Source organism: Podarcis vaucheri, assembly GCF_965113315.1.
Source record: "Podarcis vaucheri genome assembly, chromosome: 8".
NCBI lineage: Eukaryota > Metazoa > Chordata > Lepidosauria > Squamata > Lacertidae > Podarcis > Podarcis vaucheri.
The window spans coordinates 57,728,114-57,746,861 of NC_138766.1; the positions used below are offsets into that span (position 1 = coordinate 57,728,114).

The following is an 18,748-nucleotide window of genomic DNA, read 5'->3' on the forward strand; positions in this document are numbered from 1 at the left end:
TGAAGTAGTATGGTTTATTGTTTAGTGCAAATTGGTACAAAGAAACCCTAGTACAATTGTCACAAATTCAGGGCACTTTTAAACTAGTAGCTAATATACAAAAATTAAGAAGTGTTTCTCAGTTTTTTAAAACCTGCAGACACAAGACATGCATCTACCAGCAACCAAAGTAAGCATACAGAATTTTATATGTAGCACACTGCTGTGCGTTCAACGTCTGTACATCAAGTCACAGATTGAATGTTGGCATTGTTGAAAGGACTATAACAGATTGTTTTTGGGCTTCCTCCTAAAAAACTGTCAACTAGAAAAAGAGGGAAAGGAGCTTCTGTATTTGTGGCCTCAATATTATGCTTAGTAATAGTAGCTTTGGCTGCAACAAAAAATGGCTGCTGCATGGATGCACACACCAGAAAATCTGGCCCACAGTTTGAGAACCACTAAATTTTAGTGTCAGGGAAGATTTCTAAAATATTTTAATAACAGTGCTTGAACATGCCAAGGGTTTGTGGTTTTGATAGCATGTGGCAATGCATAGGGTTTAGTCAAACAGAATGTGTATAAACAGATTGGATTTCTGCTCACACAGCAGAACATATTCTTCCTTTCTTACCTGCAGCCCCTCTGTGCCTTCAAAATGTGCTCTGACAGGCCACCAATCCACCAGAGCAGATTTGGGGAGCAATGAAGGGGAAACAGAAGAAAGGGAAGTCCCATTGCACAAACAAAAGTTTTTTTTCATAACATTGGATTCCACCCACACCCTCAATTTCTGAGAAGCCTAAGCTCTGATGCATAATAATATTTAGTGAATTAGAAAAACAAACAAACTATACTATTAGAAATTTTCTAGTTTAATATTGAAAATCATTGACCATTGTAAATATAAATTAATATTGAAAACCACCAGGTGGCAGCATGTTACATGAAGAGAAAAGTCAGAATCTGATTATTTTAATGTTCTGTAAAGAGAAAGTATTTTTCTTTTTGTAGCAAAAGTCATGTTCATAAATTTTGAGTTTTATTAAATCAACCATTTATTTATAGGTGTTCTTGTTGTGCATACTAATATGCCAATAAATTTTGCAAGTTTGTTGACAAGCTGCAACCAACATATTGTCTATCTTTAAAAATGTGTCTTGTCTTGTCCCCATGTTAAACCTATAACATTTCCATAATTTGCATCTTCAGTCAGATTATGCGGTTATGGATTTATTTAAACTAAGACAGATTGGCATGCCACTGAATCTTGACACCTAAAAAGAGGATAGAAACATGTGAGACTTTGGCCTGAAATCACACAATGTCATTAGGCTTTCTCAGTCCTACCAACTGATATCTTTTCAACCAGAGATAGAATCATAGAATTGTAGATTTGGAAGGGATCCCGAGGATCACCTAGTCCAACCCCTGGCATTGCTGGAATCTCAAGTAAAGCATCCATGACAGATGGCCATCCAACCTCTGCTTAAAAACCTCCGATGAGGAAGGAGAGCCCACAACCTTCCAAGGGAGTCCATTCCACTGTCAAAACAGCTTTTACTGGGTCCTACCTTCCAGAGCTGGAGAAAACAAGCTGGTTCTCTCTTCCATATGGCAGCCCTTTAGATATTAAGATGGCTATCATATCTTCTCAGTCTCCTCTTTCCCAGGTTAAACATACCCAACTCACTCAACCGTTCCTCATAAGGCTTGGTTTCCAGACCCTTGATAATCTTGGCTGACCTCCTCTGCACATGTTCCAGCTGGTCAATATCCTTCTTAAATTGTGGCACCCGGAACTGGACACACTAGCCAAAGAATCCTTTTTGTATTATTTTTAACCTCTTGCAAGCTGGAACTCATTCTGAGCTTTGGCCCACCTGACCTTCTCCCTGCAACTGTTGGCTACTCGTTTATACTCTTCCTTGGGATTTCCCTTCCATTTCTTATACATTCCCTTTTCCTCATCTCAGTTCCTCTATAAGCTCCTTATACAGCCACACCGGTTTCTTTAGATGCCTCCCGTTTTTCTTTCTTGTTGTGCATTCAGAGGTTGGAGTTAATAAATGCATGGCACATTCATAGTCTACCACTGACCTATGATCACCTTCTTAGGATATTGGCATTATTTCGCCATTATAATGGATAATTGTCAGAAGCCACGAGTTTTGTTGGAGTGAAAGAATAAGCATATTTTAACAGTTATACGTTTACATAACATGAAATGGAGAAATTGCGAGCGTTTTATCTAGGTTATAAAACTAAGAACAAACCTTGTTTTTTATTTGTGACTTGTTTGGGAAGTGCAAACTACAAACCACTACCTCTTGTTGGCATTTGTTTCATATTGGCTTACCATGACATGTAGTTTAGCCACTATCTGTGTAGACAGTCATAAAAGAGCATGGGAGCCTCCCACATATATGGGACTTCAATCATGACATTTTAGTTGCTGTATCATGACCTTTATTTGCCATCGGTACACTTCTTAATAAATGTCTAAATAATGCCATACTCCTCTTTGCGTTTGCACATGATTTGGATTTAATGCCTGAATTTTTTTAAAAAAATATTTTAAGGGTGAGCCGTCAAGATGAACTAATATTTGCGAATTGAATTTTTTAAAAATTGTTTTATGAAAACAAAGCATATTGCATAAGAGAGTACAGTTGTATGAAGTTCCAAAGTTAAAGTAGTTTTCAATTACTATGGCATATTATGCCCTTGCAGTAATTGGTGTTTTATCAGAAGCCAAAATACAATGTATTTCTTTTTTTTATATTGAAAACTTCCATTTCTGAAGAATGCAAATCAATTCAGAGTTGGCTGAAAGCCAATTTCTGAGCTCCAGTGCACGTTTGAAAAACCTACTCACTTCCTAAGTGCCTTGTGAATCTGCAATGATTAATTCTTCTCATTATTTTGCTGCAAATTCTCATGACCCTCTGTGATGATTCGATCACCCACTTAGAGTTTATGCATATTCATATCTTTCCACTCATGGCTGCAGTTGTTCAAGTCTCCTTCACTGGCTGTGGTATGCACTTGGTGCAGTAATTGAGCTGCAGTAGATTGATTACTCTAGGGAGCTGTAAGGCCTTTAAAGGTGAAAACATATCAGTCCTGTTAATTAGGAAACAAAGCTCTGGTGGCAAGTTCAGCAGTCAAATGCTTCCAGTGTAGAAATGAGGAAAGGTATGATTTGTTCCCCTCCATGAACTCTGTTTACTTTTTAATATTTGAATTAGATTTGTGGCCAGGCGTGGCAAGCTTGAGTAGATGATAGCTGCATTGTAGGGTTGTAAGGAGTCAAAAGAACTTGATGTGCGATATTGGCTAACTTTGCTACTGCCATTAAAATCTTACATAGTATATTGTCTTTCAAATTCTTCTCATAGTATTAAATGGGGAAACAAAGCCATTTTGTGCATTAAATAATAATTGGCTAATATGTTAGGCATGGTAATAATTTAAAGTCAATGTTTCCTGTAGACTTTTGGGAGCGGGAAACATTTTCTACTTTAAGATGATACCTTTCCATCATATATAAGGTTGTCATTTTTGTGAGAAATTTTGAAAACAGTGGGAGGGAAGTTTGGCTTCCTTGAGCTAAAATGCATCTATAGTAACACTGCTTTCTGTGTAAACAATATTAAAGCTAATTCAGTTTCAGAAGCCTAATGATAAAATGCAAGGAAGGAGAGCAAGGGGATGAGATAAAAGTTCAGGGTGATAAGGATCAACAGGAACTTAGTTCTGTGGACATAGGCAGACATTGCGCTGTGAAGACACAGAAGTTACTCAATAGATGTTGTGATCAACACTCTTGCACTTCTGTATCTTGTAGATATTGTTCATATACTTCCTTTTTTTTTTTACTATAGCTATATAAGCAACTTCACTAAAGACCCCTGAGTAAACTTAGCAGTCATGGAATAATGTGAGATCGTTTTGTGACTCAGGACCTGGTTAAGTAACAGGAAGCTGAGAGTAGAAATAAATGAACAATGCTGCAAAGGATCAGATAGCCAATGGTACAAAAAATTGTCCGTGTGAGACTCTGCATAGCCACTTAGAATATAACATTATGGGTTAGATTCACAAGTAGTTTGCTTAAAAAGTTGCTAAGTTGCTATATAGTAAGGAGTGGGCACTTTCTAGAGAATGGGAAGAGGGGAAAAAGTTTTTCCCTCTTTATGAAACATCCCCATTTAGTGCAAAGAGGGGGCTCTGCTTAATCTTGTTGCATCCATACACACAATCCTAATCCTTCCCCTTCCTGCAAGACTTTCCAGCAGGCACGGGAGAGCCCTTCATGTCATCTTCACTGGGAGATTCACCTTTACTGGGACAAGAATTCTGTGCTTTTATTGTGCTATATTTATGAAGTGCACATATCCATAATTTGGGTTTAAAGCCTCAAATTTTATTATTTATTTTTCAGGCGTTTATTAATACAGCAAAGGAAATCTATGAGAAAATACAGGAAGGTGTTTTTGACATTAATAATGAGGTAAGTTCTTCAAATGTTAGAATGATGTAAGAGACAAAATAACAATTCTCACATCTTGCACCAAGCTTGTTACACACACTGAACGTATGCTGAGCTCCTTGTATACTCTGTTTTGGGGTAGATATAGTTAGAATTGTGGAGTATGAAGTATAAAATTCCTCTCTCCAACCAAGACTCAACTTTAAATCTTCCAAAGAAAAAGTATCCATCATTTGTATCCGTTTCTCCATGATATCAGCAACTTTCAGAAACCATTTTCCCAGTAAAAATGAGTAGTCAAAAGGATAATTTGTCTGCCACATGTGAGTTGGGTACTGTCAGAGACAGAATAAATATGAGACGCATGAAATTTTTACTATATTCAAGATTTAGCATGCCATCTTACGTGTAATTACATCAGAGTAAGGCCTCTTGAACTTGGGATTTGTTTCCAAGTCAGTAGCCATAGAACTGAGGTGTTAAATGGCTAGGTTCTATATACGTGGAATTTGTCATCTCTAGTTTTGCTCATTTTGAGAGATTTGAAAACCATATTTCAAATAGGTGTACATACCATCCATGTCTGCAGATTCTTTAGTTCATGGGTGTCATATTGATGCATGCTGAGATCTCCGTGGTATGTTCTTCAAAGTCTCATAATATACTTCCTTAATTGAAAATGACAGATTGTCATAGACTGGATGGTCAGAGCTAGTCTTTCATCTCTAGGTCACTGATTCATTAATTGGGAAGCTAGTGGCTGGAATCCAAACAACCACACACATCATTTCATACATCCTAGGGAGCTTTGAGCATATGTTTCTTGAAAACCAGACTGTGTGCTGCATTGCAAACTACTTTTGAAACTGAGGGAGATTTCAAAAGTAGTTAGTGGTTTTTCATGGGATCTGTTGCTAAAAGAATAAAAGTAAAACCCCATTAGGCACATCCAATCTTTGGAAATATCTAAAAACTATATTGGGATACAGCCCTTATTAGGTGTAGTACATGTTATTATGTTATTTCCTGTTTGCCTTTTATTTGGCAAATGGCTGTGATGAAATAGAATTCTAATATTTCAGACCTAGAGGATATTAACTGTCAGATGAGCCCTTCCTCCATTTTTACTTTCTGTTGAAACACATTGCTCAGTAAAATGCTTCATGTTACAAACTCACATCTCTGGCAAAGTTGTCATATGCACTTACTTTTAGAGAGGTCTCATCTGCTCAGCATCTTGGAGGTTCCAGTATGACCATGCAACGGTTCCTCCATTTACGAGACTGTAGAAAAGGGGCAACCGCTTTGCAGGGTTGTCTTCAGAGTTGTCATTCTTCTTTATTCTCAGTTCTTCTGAAGACTAAATACTGGGAAACTAATATGAGTTGGTTTTACTTTTCTTAAATTGTGCTTATTTTTCACAAAGTGACATCACCTTACTGGTTTTCTCTGATGCAGATTATCAGTCTCCAGTAGTGAATATTTAATTTGAATGTGGTCTTGTGTGTTGAGAAATTATTTTTATTATCTAATAGAAACTGTCTGAAAATCAGCATGTGCCCACAAGTCAAGGGAAAACTTATTTGAACAGGATAGTCAGCTCATAAAAGTGATGGAGTGAATTCACTTTGTTACAATGTCACCAAATCCATATTAGGGCAATTACCTCTTGAGACCAACCAAAATATCACAGAATAGTGTGCAAGTTTTCAAGTTCTCCAGAACTCTTCATCAGGCTAGATAGTAAACAGGGTGATGGGGTGGAGAGGAGCTTTTTTGGCTGGACAGCAGGTGCAGGCTCCATGTCTCCAATGACAACTATTTTCTTATGGCTCTAATGGCTATCTTTATATAAAGAAACTAAATAAATCTAACTGTTCAGTGTTATTTAAATTTAAAATTTGGCACATGCAATACTTTCTGAAAATGAAGCTTTCTTAGAGCAAACGTTGCATCTTCACAAGTTGTATTACTCATTTTGTATTAGTTCTGTCCAGCCTCCTCTGCATATGAGAGGGGTTTATCCATAACAGCACATATTATAACCTTCCCCTGTTCATGCTGGGCATGTTTCTGCTGTGCCTTGAAGAGCCTGAAGAGCTGCAGGCCCCTGGATGTGTGTAAATGAAGTGTGGCAGGGTCTAGGATTATCAGGAATAGTGGTACGACTAGCACAAGACCAGCATGAGAAGGCAGGGTTACACTATATACTATGTGTCTCTCCTTATTTTCCCTAGTACCATTTGAACTATCTCATTCTCATCTGATAACTAAAGAACATATGGTTTAAAGTTAGCAGTGGATTGCATATATATTGGACAGTAATCATTGGCTCTGAAAAAGAATGCTTGTTGTATCTGTCGGGTTTCATATAGAATCTGACTGCTTTACTGTGCCTTATGGAGATTTGATTGCCGTATGCTGTCAAGAGCCAACAGTGCATGCTATTTACTTGGCTCAGTGCCAAGTCTGGCTCCTTGATTCCTCAAGAAGTTGCTACCAGCCCAGAGGGGGCAAAACCAATGAGCCATAGGGCATGCTTTTTATTAAAGAGGAGTCAAAGAGCGAAAAGAAACCACATCAGCTGCTGTCAATACTGAGCTAGTGCCAGAAACCCCAAGGCTACTACTGTTGCAGAACAACTGCCAAGCACTATAAATCTGAGATTTACTGTGACGCAAAGTTTCCTTAAGAGCTTAATTTCTGAAGCTACTGTATTACTTTTCTTAAAGTGCTGTATTTTTAGGTAAAATCCACTTGAGGGAGTGTGGGTTAGGATATAAGTGTAAGTTTGATGAATGAAAGAACTACTCTGTGTGTGGTTCTTGGCAACTTGCCATGTCTTTGGGGATCATAGAAATTATTGATGACACAGAACACTTGTATGCCCTTAGTCTGTACAGCTGACTCAACATAGAAGGAAATGCAGTTAAAAGAAGAAAAGGGTTTGCTGTGTGAGACCAGAAGAAACCTGAATTTACTTCTTTTGGTGGGACCAAAGGTTTATTAGGCATATTAAGAATTTCTACTGTTATGAAACAGTTTGAAAACCTTTTGTGTATAGGTTTGGCCCATGCTATATACATTAGTACTGGCAAGGATAGACTATTGGATTCTGTTGTACAGAAATGGTGAAAAAATGAAATAATATACTCTATTCTTGATTTTTGTTTCCTTAATTGCTACCAGACATTGTTTTTAATAGGATTTCCCCCCTACAGCTTGATTATCATGAAAAGGAGACAATAAGTTTAGATGTTCATAAATCAGAAGTAGATTAACTACTTTAAAATGCTGTAGCCTGTGGCAGTGTTCCAAAAATATTAATGTGCATACAACTTTTATTATTTCAGGCAAATGGCATTAAGATCGGCCCTCAGCATGCTGCTACTAATGCAACACTTGCAGGCAATCAGGGAGGACAACAGGCTGGTGGAGGCTGCTGTTGAACCTATTTTTACTTCCTAGCTGCCTGAAGGGGCCTACTAACTTGTTTCACCCTCCCCCGCTCAATTTCAACTACGACATGAAATTATTGTAAGATGGCATCATGTTGCAGAAGACTTTATTCTTCAAATTCTTGTACAACTTTGAATAAATGGTTAATGTTCACTTAAAAGACAGGTTTTGGAGATTGTATTCATATCTATATTTCCATTTGATTTCTAAGTCAATTGATGTGATTATTTTTTGTTAAATGTTGTCTTGTGCCCTTGACTACGAACTGTATTAAACACTACAAAGTCATCTGAGTATTTTAATCAGTTTGTGTAGTTAGGTTGCCCAACTACAGTGGTTTCCTAATGTTTAATATTGTAGAACTGTCTTCAACTCTTGTCCATTTTCAAGGCTCTAAAGAAAAACAGAAGGACTCTTTTCTGTATTTATCATTTACTTTCTGTATATATAGTTTAATAACTTGCTTGGGTGTATTTGCCAAGCTATAATTCTTTAATGCATTTGCATAAATTCTATACATTTAGAGCTTGGAACTACAGAAGCATTATTAGGAATTTGCTTAGATGCTGAATTTTAAACCTTATTGACATTGTTAGCATGTTTGTCCTTTTGTCATTATCCTAGAGTCCAAAAAATGCTTTATGTATAGTATTAGAAGCTACATATGCCTATTTTAATGCCAAATGTTTGCTATTTGCTCACAACTTCCACAGCACCTCTTCAGAAATGGATTAGCTGTTTGCCTTAATTATGTAGGTTAAACATATTATAATGAATGAAAAATACAGGAAGCATTGAAACTCATAAAATGGCACATTATGAAGACTTCATATTTCTTAAAACGTTATTTGCCTCTTCATTTGTAGGTATATTTCCATCAAGGATAGTTTTTCAACTTAGATGTACAGTGGCTGTGTAAAGTTGATTTGGTTCTTTTTCTTTTTTGGTGACAACTTGTAATCTTAATATGGTAAGCATCTTGTCTATTGTGAAGGGGGTGTGACAATAAAACTGCCAGATTGAAAATCCTGATTAAGGCCAAACTTGGAAATGCTTTAGTGCTGTACTCCACATGATGATTTTTTCCAATTTTCCTCATGCTTCTAATGAATTAGTATACATCACTGCAAAATAAACTCCTGTTTAATTATATATTTCAAGTAGAGAATATTAATGACACTCTTTAACTAGATGAGAGCATCTTTTCTCGACCCTAATCTGTATTGCTGGGTTTTCCAGCGTAAACTATTTATAGATATGTTCAAATGGAATTACACAATTCTTGCTCTTCCATATTTAGGTTGTCTTGGTGGGCATACTTTAGCTGAAGAACGCATTTTGGAGTCTAGTTATTTGTTACAGCTGGATCTCATTCATTCCTCTGAGTTCAGAGCAGCACTTGAGCTTCACAGCAATCATGAGGAGGTGGATTAATAAGAGAGATGGTGACCAGTCCATACTTAGCAAGGAGCCAATAACTATTTGTTGACAGGTAAAACAAAGCTTATCCATTTGGTGCCTGTTGCTGAGAACGTACATTTAAAAATCACCCCCACCCCAAAAAACATTATTTAACAAAATGAAGGTTTGTAATTTTTTTTCAATTTTGAATCTACACATTTAAAGTGTAATTAAGGTCCATTTCTAAGCTAATCTTGTACAAGTGATTTTTCCTTACATAATAATACACCTGCACAAGAACTCACAAATGCATTTCTAGATTAATTGCAAGCATGTGTATAGTCTCAAAGACAGTGCACACAATCAATTTAGTATTTAGTTATTTTAAGCATTTTCTTCTCTTCAGCTGAAAAGGCACCCAGGGTGGCTTAAATATGATCTGTTTATTCAAAATATTTGCATACCACCCATCATCCAACAGATTTGGGGCTGGTGAACAAGGGTAAATAATGAATTGTTTCTATCATTAATACTAAAATAAGCAATATTATCATTATTTATTAAATTTCTGTACTGCCCTTCATCAGAAGATCACAGGGTGTTTTACAATATAAAGATGCATACCATAGTGACAAACAATAACAGCCCCACACAGTTTTAAAAGCCATAGATTGTTTAATCAAAGGCCTGGGAGAAGAGGATAAATAAAATGACAGCATGGACAATAATATGAAGCAGAAGCTAAAAACATAACGTGGCAGGTTACGGTACTGCACAAATTAAAATGCCTGGAAAAATAGAAATGTTTTCACCTGGTGCCAAGAAAAATAGGTACAGTGGTGCCTCGCAAGACGAAAAGAATCCGTTCTGTGATTCTCTTCGTCTAGCGGTTTTTTCATCTTGCGAAGCAAGCCCATTGACGGATTAGCGCTATTAGCGGCTTATCTGCTGATCGGATCAGCTGATAAGCGGCTTAGCGGCTTAGAAAAAGGGGGGAAGGGGAAAAACCAGCAGGAATTCGCAAGACATTGTCGTCTTGCGAAGCAAGCCCATAGGAAATTTGTTTTGTGAAGCACCTCCAAAACGGAAAACTCTTTCGTCTAGCGAGTTTTCCGTCTTGCGAGGCATTCGTCTTGCGGGGCACCACTGTACTAGGTTACCTTTTAAACTAGCATATTCCATAACAGGCACCAATGTTGAAAAAACCCTCTTTGTTACATAACACACTTAAAGAAAAGAAGCTACTTGGAAGACCGTCATTAGAAATTTTCAAAACATGGGTAGGCTTCTATGGAAGAGGCCTCTCTCTGGTATTTTTTAAGTTTAGTTCTACCACTTCAAATTGTGGCTAGAAGAGAAAAGCAGCTGGTGCAGTTCATTAAAGGCTAGTTTGATGTAAGCAAACCTAACTTAAAAGCCTGGACCTCTCCTGACAGTTTATTCACTGGGATGACCAGGTCTGTTTCAGTGCCAAAACCAGGCCTGTGCCCAGATAATTGGTTTCATTGAAAAGTGTCTTGTGTTGGATAGCCACAACCCTCTCTTACACTTACATCAACCACAAGAGACTGTTTAGACCCTGATTTGTTGCTTTAGAAAGCAGCTTCATTCACTCCAGAGCACTTCAGAGGCTACCTTTCTGCATCTTCCATTTGCTCATGAGGAAATTTAAAAAATGGCTATAACTCCCCACCACCCTTTCACTGAATTGAATGAAGTGTGTGGGATAATGAACATGCCAAATTCAGAGAAAATGTTCCAGTGTATAAGATGACTCCAAATTTTTGATGAAAAAACTTCGGAAGAAACATTTTCTTATACACAGAAAAATACGGTACATATTCTACCTTGCTTGAGCTGGTTCATAGCCTACCTATTGCAGATTTGGTACTAAGCACCTAATAGACTTTTGTACTTCAAACTATTGTTTCTCAACAGGTATTGTTAATTCTCCTGTCAAATCAATACATCAGATATATTAGAGGTGTTGCTTTAGCATTATGAAACTTTGTAGGTGCTGAAAATATGGTTGATGAAAGAACTTGGATATGACAGTACATTTGAGATCTGTCGTACACATAGTTGGCCATTGCCACAGTAGGATAGTGATTACAAGCACCAAGTCAATCTGCTCCATATTACTGAATGGAACTTTAAAAAGCAGTTTATATTTGCATAAAAGTGGGCACAGCAGATCAGATGGCCACTAGAAAACTCTGGCTGAAGCTTTGTAGGAAGAGACCCCAACAGTGAGATACATTTTTCTTAGGTGTAAGTGTATTCCAAAATTTCCATTTACATACAGTTTGTATGCATTTTATGACAGGGTTGGAGAATCTGTGGCCTTCCACTGTTGTTTGACTACAACTCCCATCATCCTTGACCATTTGTCATGCTGACTGGCTGATGGAATTAGAATCCAACAACATGGAGGGCCATAAGTTCCCAGTCCCTGCCTTTAGACTAACTTTAGAGTTCAATGTAATGTACTCTTTCTAAATACAGTGGTGCCCCGCAAGACGAATGCCTCACAAGACGGAAAACTCGCTAGACGAAAGAGTTTTCCGTTTTGGAGGTGCTTCGCAAAACGAATCTCCTATGGGCTTGCTTCGCAAGACGACAATGTCTTGTGAGTTCCTGCTGGTTCCCCCCCTTTTTCTAAGCCGCTTATCAGCTGATCCAATCAGCAGATAAGCCGCTAAAAGCCGCTAATAGCGCTAATCCGTCAATGGGCTTGCTTTGCAAGACGGAAAAAACCGCTAGACGAAGAGAATCACAGAACGGATTCTTTTCGTCTTGCGAGGCACCACTGTAACAGCAGAATCTAGTGCATGTCTACTCAATAAGTTCCACTAATTTCAGTCAGGCTTACTCCCACGTAAGCAGGTTTAGAGTTGCAGTATAAGCATTTGTAGTTACATATTTTGTCATCTGTACTTGTTAAAATACCTTTATCTCCTATCTGCCTCAATATGAGACAAGCTATGCAGTTTTAAAACTACAAAATATTAAAACCGTACTACAAATATAGGGGAAGTATGTTTTTTGCAGCAAAAAGAATTATATAACTATTCTTACATACACAAAAATATACTTAACTCCACATATTGGTGATTTCTTCCAAGAGGAGGCTTATATACATATGTTCTTGTACTGCTCCTTTTTCACTGGTCGAGGTGCAGAGTTTCTTTTCTAACTACATCGTAACTTTGTTAATAGTATACCATACTAATTTTGTTTTATTGTGCCACTGAAGTCTCAGTCTGTAAATAATCCATGTCGGTACTATGTAAGTAGCTGATGAAATGTCTTTACTAGGTTTGCTGCGCATGAAAGAAACCACATCATTTGGTAATAAAAACTACTAACAGACTCTAACAAAGCCAAGACCATGACAAAAAGCAGCATGTTATGGATCTATCACTTCTATTCTTGGGACTGATTTTATTATTTTTGGACCTATTACAAGCCCTGTGTTAAATATTGTGGATGATAAGAGGAAACAGACTCTTGGCAAATGTGGAAAACCAATTACAGTATATTACCCTACTCAGGCTACAGTAAAGGAGGATCTGAGCCAGAGGCTTATTCCCTGCTTGCTTTAGCAGCTGAAAAGTTTTTCCTACTGTAGAATTGGCTTGAGTTAAAAGACTGTTGCTACGGAAACCTCACTGTAGACAGTGCTGACTAGAGAGGGTGAAACTGACCCACTAAGTAGGGCTGTAGTTCTGTCAAGGGGTGTGTAATTAAATAAATCACCTTTTCTTATAGATAAGAACGCTCACTTTAGAAACTAAATGTGCCCTTGTATACAACATTCAAGGACCTCAGCCCTTCCTTACATAGGTGAAAAGACTAATGAAGTTTTACATTAGATTTTTTAAAAAATAATCATAAATGTGTCTTGATTTTTTTTTAAGCACTAAAACATTTCAAATGTTCTGTTTGGCATGACTGGCCTTGTAAACTTTGGTAGACAGCTGCAATATTAGGAAGCTACTCACATACCTTTTTCTCAACTTATCCACAGCCTCATAAAGCAAATGCTTTAACATTCCTGAAATATGTTTAGAACTATAGTCATACCTCGGGTTAAATATGCTTCAGGTTGAGCGCTTTTGGGTTGCGCACCGTGGCGACCCAGAAGTAACAGAACACATTACTTCTGGGTTTCGCTGCTCACGCAGATGGTCAAAATGACGTGGGTTGCGTTCGCTTCAGGATGCGAACGGGGATCTGGAATGGATCCCGTTCGTATCCAGAGATACCACTGTAGGGATGAAGAATAACATGGGCTGAGGAGAGTACAGAATACATACACCTCTATTCAAAGTTTCTTGCCACACTACAAGTTGAGTCCAGATCCCATCAAGTTTGGGTCTTGTAATGTTATTAACAGATGGGCAACTGCTGCTAGCAAACCAGGAAGTAAAGAAGGCCTTATGTTGAGGCAGCTGCCAGCCACCTAAGTGAGCAGAATCCAGGCATTTGCAGGTTATAATTTCTGAACTGGGTGCGGTGAATAAGAGGAAGTTCTTTCTTGATTTTTGTAATAGCTTGGTTTACCCAGTGCAGTTCTAAACTGAGTCAAAGGATGGTTGCCCATTACTACTTACATGTCTACGTTCCTTCTTTTTGAAATTCTGCTCCTTGCTCACACTTAGTGAGCTCTTCATCTGCATTGTGCCTCTGAAATAAAGGATTCTTTATGCAGCCAGTGATAATTACTTGTGTGCCTGACACCATCACATGTGAGAACTGTGGAGGGACATCAATAGTAGGAGCTATTTGGTACAATTTAGTTTCAAAATAAGGTACCTCCCAACCAATACTTTTGTTTTAGGAGAACTGCAGAGAGAACCTTAAGCTCTGGCTTTGGTGACCTTCAGTGCACATGGATTTTTATAACTATTGAACTAACAGTGCAAATGCCTTTGTTTGGGCTTCAGTTGTGAGAAAAGATGTGTTAGGCCCAAGCCATTTAAAGGCCATAAATCAGAACAGGCCACAGAACACTAGTGTGAAGTGCTAGGTAACCCAGGGCACGGGACAACAGCAAATTCCATGATAAGGGTAATTAGGAAAGAAACTGAAATTAAAACTGCCAGTATAATAATGCTGTTGTACAAATCGATGCTGTGATAGTATTTAGTTTCGAATACTTGCATATTTTCCACAGACATCTGGTAGGATGCTGGACTAGATGGGTCATTGGCCTGATCCAGTGGGCTCTTTTGTTCATAGAATCATAGAATTGTAGAGTTGGAAGGGACCCTGAGGATCATATATGCAGGAATATGCAGCTGTCCCATACAGGGATTGAACCTGAAACCTTGACATTATCATCACCACGGTCTAACCAGCTAAGCTATCTGAATATTTATTTCCTTCCTGTAGACAGTACCACTCACACACAACCTGCAGTTAACAGCAACAGCTGCCATGGGTGCTGCTGACATTACATTTTGTACCCTCCCACCTGTTCTTCCATCTTTAAGTACAAAAGACTCAGTCTAGATCTGAGTTAATTATTTTTTATTAAGTCATATTTAATGTGCAGCATGGGACGCGGGTGGCGCTGTGGGCTAAAGCCTCAGCGCCTAGGGCTTGCCGATCGAAAGGTCGGCGGTTCGAATCCCCGCGGCGGGGTGCGCTCCCGCTGCTCGGTCCCAGCGCCTGCCAACCTAGCAGTTCGAAAGCACCCCCGGGGGCAAGTAGATAAATAGGTACCGCTTACCAGCGGGAAGGTAAACGGCGTTCCGTGTGCGGCTCTGGCTCGCCAGAGCAGCGTTGTCACGCTGGCCACGTGACCCGGAAGTGTCTCCGGACAGCGCTGGCCCCCGGCCAATAAATGTGAGATGGGCGCACAAACCCCAGAGTCTGTCAAGACTGGCCCGTTTGGGCAGGGGTACCTTTACCTTTAATGTGCAGCATAAACCAGACAATTGCCCATCAATAATATTCCACATGTACAGTATCCCTAATCTTTGCAGTCTCTTAATTTAATGCAGAATACTGTAATCTAATTTCACAGTGACTTCTCATTTCCCCCCTACTTTTATTCAATGCAAAGGGTCAAGAAACATTAGGTAAAGGTAAAGGTACCCTGCCCGTACGGGCCAGTCTTGCAAGACTCTAGGGTTGTGCGCTCATCTCACTCTATAGGCAGACACTTCCGAGTCACGTGGCCAGTGTGACAAGCTGCATCTGGCGAGCCAGCACAGCACACGGAACGCCGTTTAGCGGTCCCTATTTATCTACTTGCACCCAGAGGTGCTTTCGAACTGCTAGATTGGCAGGCGCCGGGACCGAACGACGGGAGCGCACCCCGCTGCGGGGATTCGAACCGCCGACCATGCTATCGGCAAGTCCTAGGCGCTGAGGTTTTACCCACAGCGCCACCCGCGTCCCATTACCATACCCTCAAACATTTCTCTGATGAGAAAAGGGATGTCCCATTCCATAATGATAATTTTACTATTTATACCTCATACTGGGTTGCCCCAGCCACTCTGGGCAGCTTTGAACATATATAAAAACATAATAAAACGTTTTAAAAACCTTCCCTATACAGGATTGCCTTCAGACGGCTTGACAGTTGGATAATGCCATACCCTCCAACATTTCTCCAATGAAAATAGTGACATCCTAAGGAAAAGTAGGACATTTCTGAGATCATATCAGAAAGCCGGACAGCTTCTCTAAATCAGGAACATCCCTGGAAAATAGAGACACTTGGAGGGTCTGCATTACCTTTCCTTTGTGGTATCCCAGACGGTGATGGACTCCAACTCCCATCATTCGTGCCTCTCGGCCTTGTGACTCCGGGTGATGGGACTTGGGAGTCCAGCAACATCTTCTGTTTAGTCCCCGCCCCGCCCCCCCCGCCTGCTTTTGGGGCCTGGTGCTTCCAGAGCAACTTACTCGAGAGAAGGAGAAAAGATTGCGCGAGATTAAACTGTGCATAGATCTGGCCAATGCCAGGTTTTTTTGTGTTTCCTAAATCACACTTCTGCCCACGTTGCTAGTTTAGATAAACGTTTCTGCCTGGGCACCCTCTTTCCTCCTTTGCAAAGCGGGAAGAGGGGGGGGGGGACACGAGCCATTTCTCAAAGCTGCAGAGAAAGCGAAGCCTTTGCAGAGTCAAGACTCTGCCGCTGTCCTGAGCCCGGCGGAGTTGCTTTCTGAATACAAACGTGCTTCAGGTTCGCGGCCGAAAATGGCCCGCAGGCGCGCGAGGTACCGAAGCGGGCGCTCTTTTGTGAGCAGCTCGGCGGCGTCTCCTGCGGGAAGCGCGGAAGGGCTTCCAGCCAGCGCGGCAGCGGCGGCGGCGGCTTCTCCCATTTCCTGTGGGCGCACTGCTGAGGGAACCGCCGGCGAGGCGCGAGGGACTCTCCACCGTCCCGCTCCGGGGAGGAGGAGAAGGAGGCAGGCGGAGGGCGGCCTTGCAGCGCGTGGGTGGGGTCTCCGTTTCCTCGTGAGGTTTCCTGCCCGGGTCGCCCGGAAGGGTTGTGGAGGACGGCGGCTTTTGTTGTGTGTGGAGGGCGGGGGGGGGGAGCGACTCCCTGGCTGAGGCGGCATTTTCTGCTTCCTGCGTGGGATACTGTTGCGCGGGGAAACTCTGCTGCTGTGAGGCATGGGGGGCGGGGCGGACGACGGTCTCGTTCGCGCGTGGAGAAGAGGAGGAGGGTTGCTCTGTGGGGTGGCTGGGAAGTGTGTGTGTGTGGCGGAGGGATGCTCTGAAATAAGGCGACTTCGCCTTTTCCGGCCTCAGGGAACAGTGGCGTAGCGTGGGTTGACAGCACCCGGGGCAAGGCAAGTAATTTGCGCCCCCTAACCCGTGGATTTGCGCCCCCTAACCCGCGGATTTGCACCCCCTAGCCCTACCCCCCAGATGTTGCGCCCGGTGCGGCCAGCCCCCCCCTGCACCCCCCACGCTACGCCACTGTCAGGGAACACTCGCTGCCTCTTCTCCCCTGCAAGCCGCTCTTGCGCCTGCCCTTTTAAATCGGCAGGAGGACCTCTTCGCGAATTTACGGGATTAGCCCGGAGCCACCTGGTGCTTGAGATTTCCCCTCCCCCCGCTCTCTCTCTCTCTTTTCCCCGCCCACTTCTCGAACTGACCCCCCCCCTTCCCTTGGGACGGGGGAACCTGCCCGCGCCTCGCCAACCCAGCTCAGAGAATATATTTCTCTGAGGGGGGGGGAGTGTCTTTTCCCATTGGCTCCGGTTCACAGCCAATCGGCGCGGCGGGCGAAAGTGCCGTCAGGGAAAAGGAAAACCCTGAGACTGTGACGTAAGAAACGGAGTGGAACAAGGGGCGGAGGAAATGGAATCCCGGGAGTAGGAAGGAGGACTCGGAGATAGGTGTGTGCGAGGGAGGGAGGAGTGGAAACGGGGCGCGCAAGATTCCCCCCCCCCCCCAAACAAGGCTGTTCAGTCTCCAGCCCTGGATATGATCGGTGGCTTCTAAAGAAGAGTTGGGAAGGAAGCAAAATTCCGGAAAGGGGGTGTGGGGATCTAGGAGCGCACCACAAACTGGGGGGGGGGATGAGTGCAGCTTGGTGGGAAGATCATTGTGGGTTGGGGAGGGGCACCTTGGAGAGCGGAAGTTAAGAGGTGTTTGTGAAGTAAGGAAAGGAAGAGGTTACTAACCAGAGGAAAATGGGCTTGGCGCCCTAATGTGGAAGTGGGGAGGATGGTGTTCTTACAGTCTGGACCAAAGGGTTTAGGCTGACGAGGATGTGTTTCAGACATAATGGAGCAGGATCCAGCTTGTTCTTACACATTTTTCTTTTCTTCTCTCTTGCAGGTTATGAAACCCTTTTCCTCTTCTTACCAGTATGCCATTAAGCACATATTTTATTATCTGTCATCAACAGTCCTTACTAATGTTTTCCCGAAACTCTTCCCGATGAGAACCTGTTTTTCAAGAATAGGCAATTTTATTTAGCTAACTTATTATAACTTTGTCCTCTTCTTTCCCTGTGCTTTGACCTACTTCATATATTCTAAATGATTACTGTATTTTTTTAAGGAATTGTTTTTGGCATAGTTTCATATTTGTACTGTATATATGCAGGCAGACTTTGCAAATCTCATGCACAAGATTATTTTGAGCAGTTGCAAAAGCATTTCTTGCAGCAGATTTTGCAATGTGTTTGAGTGATTCACTTTGGATCTTTTGAACTTGGTCACATCTTCTCATTTCAGGAAGTTTGCTTGTCACAACACTACCCTAGACCTCAATCCAGTTCCAGCTAACTTCTTCTTTTACTCAAGTTTACACTTCCTGAGACACACACTAATATATATATATATATATATATATTGGTGTCTTCGGGTGTCTTCCCGTGTAAGAGTCGGGGTGTCTGTGCGACGTTTCGACGAGGTCTCACTCGTCATCTTCAGGCT

The 18,748-nt window shown here is 41.1% G+C and overlaps 1 protein-coding gene and 1 long non-coding RNA gene across 2 annotated transcripts in view; both read left to right on the plus strand.

The window, feature by feature from the left end:
- RAB2A (RAB2A, member RAS oncogene family) overlaps nt 1–8,965 on the plus strand; it is a 36,819-nt gene extending 27,854 nt beyond the window's left edge. The window contains exons 7-8 of the mRNA XM_082234043.1: nt 4,427–4,495; nt 7,828–8,965. Coding sequence (XP_082090169.1) covers nt 4,427–4,495; nt 7,828–7,923 — 165 coding nt within the window. The 3' untranslated portion in view covers nt 7,924–8,965. The remainder of the gene's footprint in view (nt 1–4,426; nt 4,496–7,827) is intronic.
- A 1,523-nt stretch (nt 8,966–10,488) lies between these two features.
- Nucleotides 10,489–14,047, plus strand: LOC309538511. Its single transcript, XR_014222256.1, has 2 exons — nt 10,489–11,820; nt 12,138–14,047. It is a non-coding gene; the product is annotated as an uncharacterized lncRNA (long non-coding RNA).
- The last annotated feature ends 4,701 nt before the right edge of the window (nt 14,048–18,748 follow it).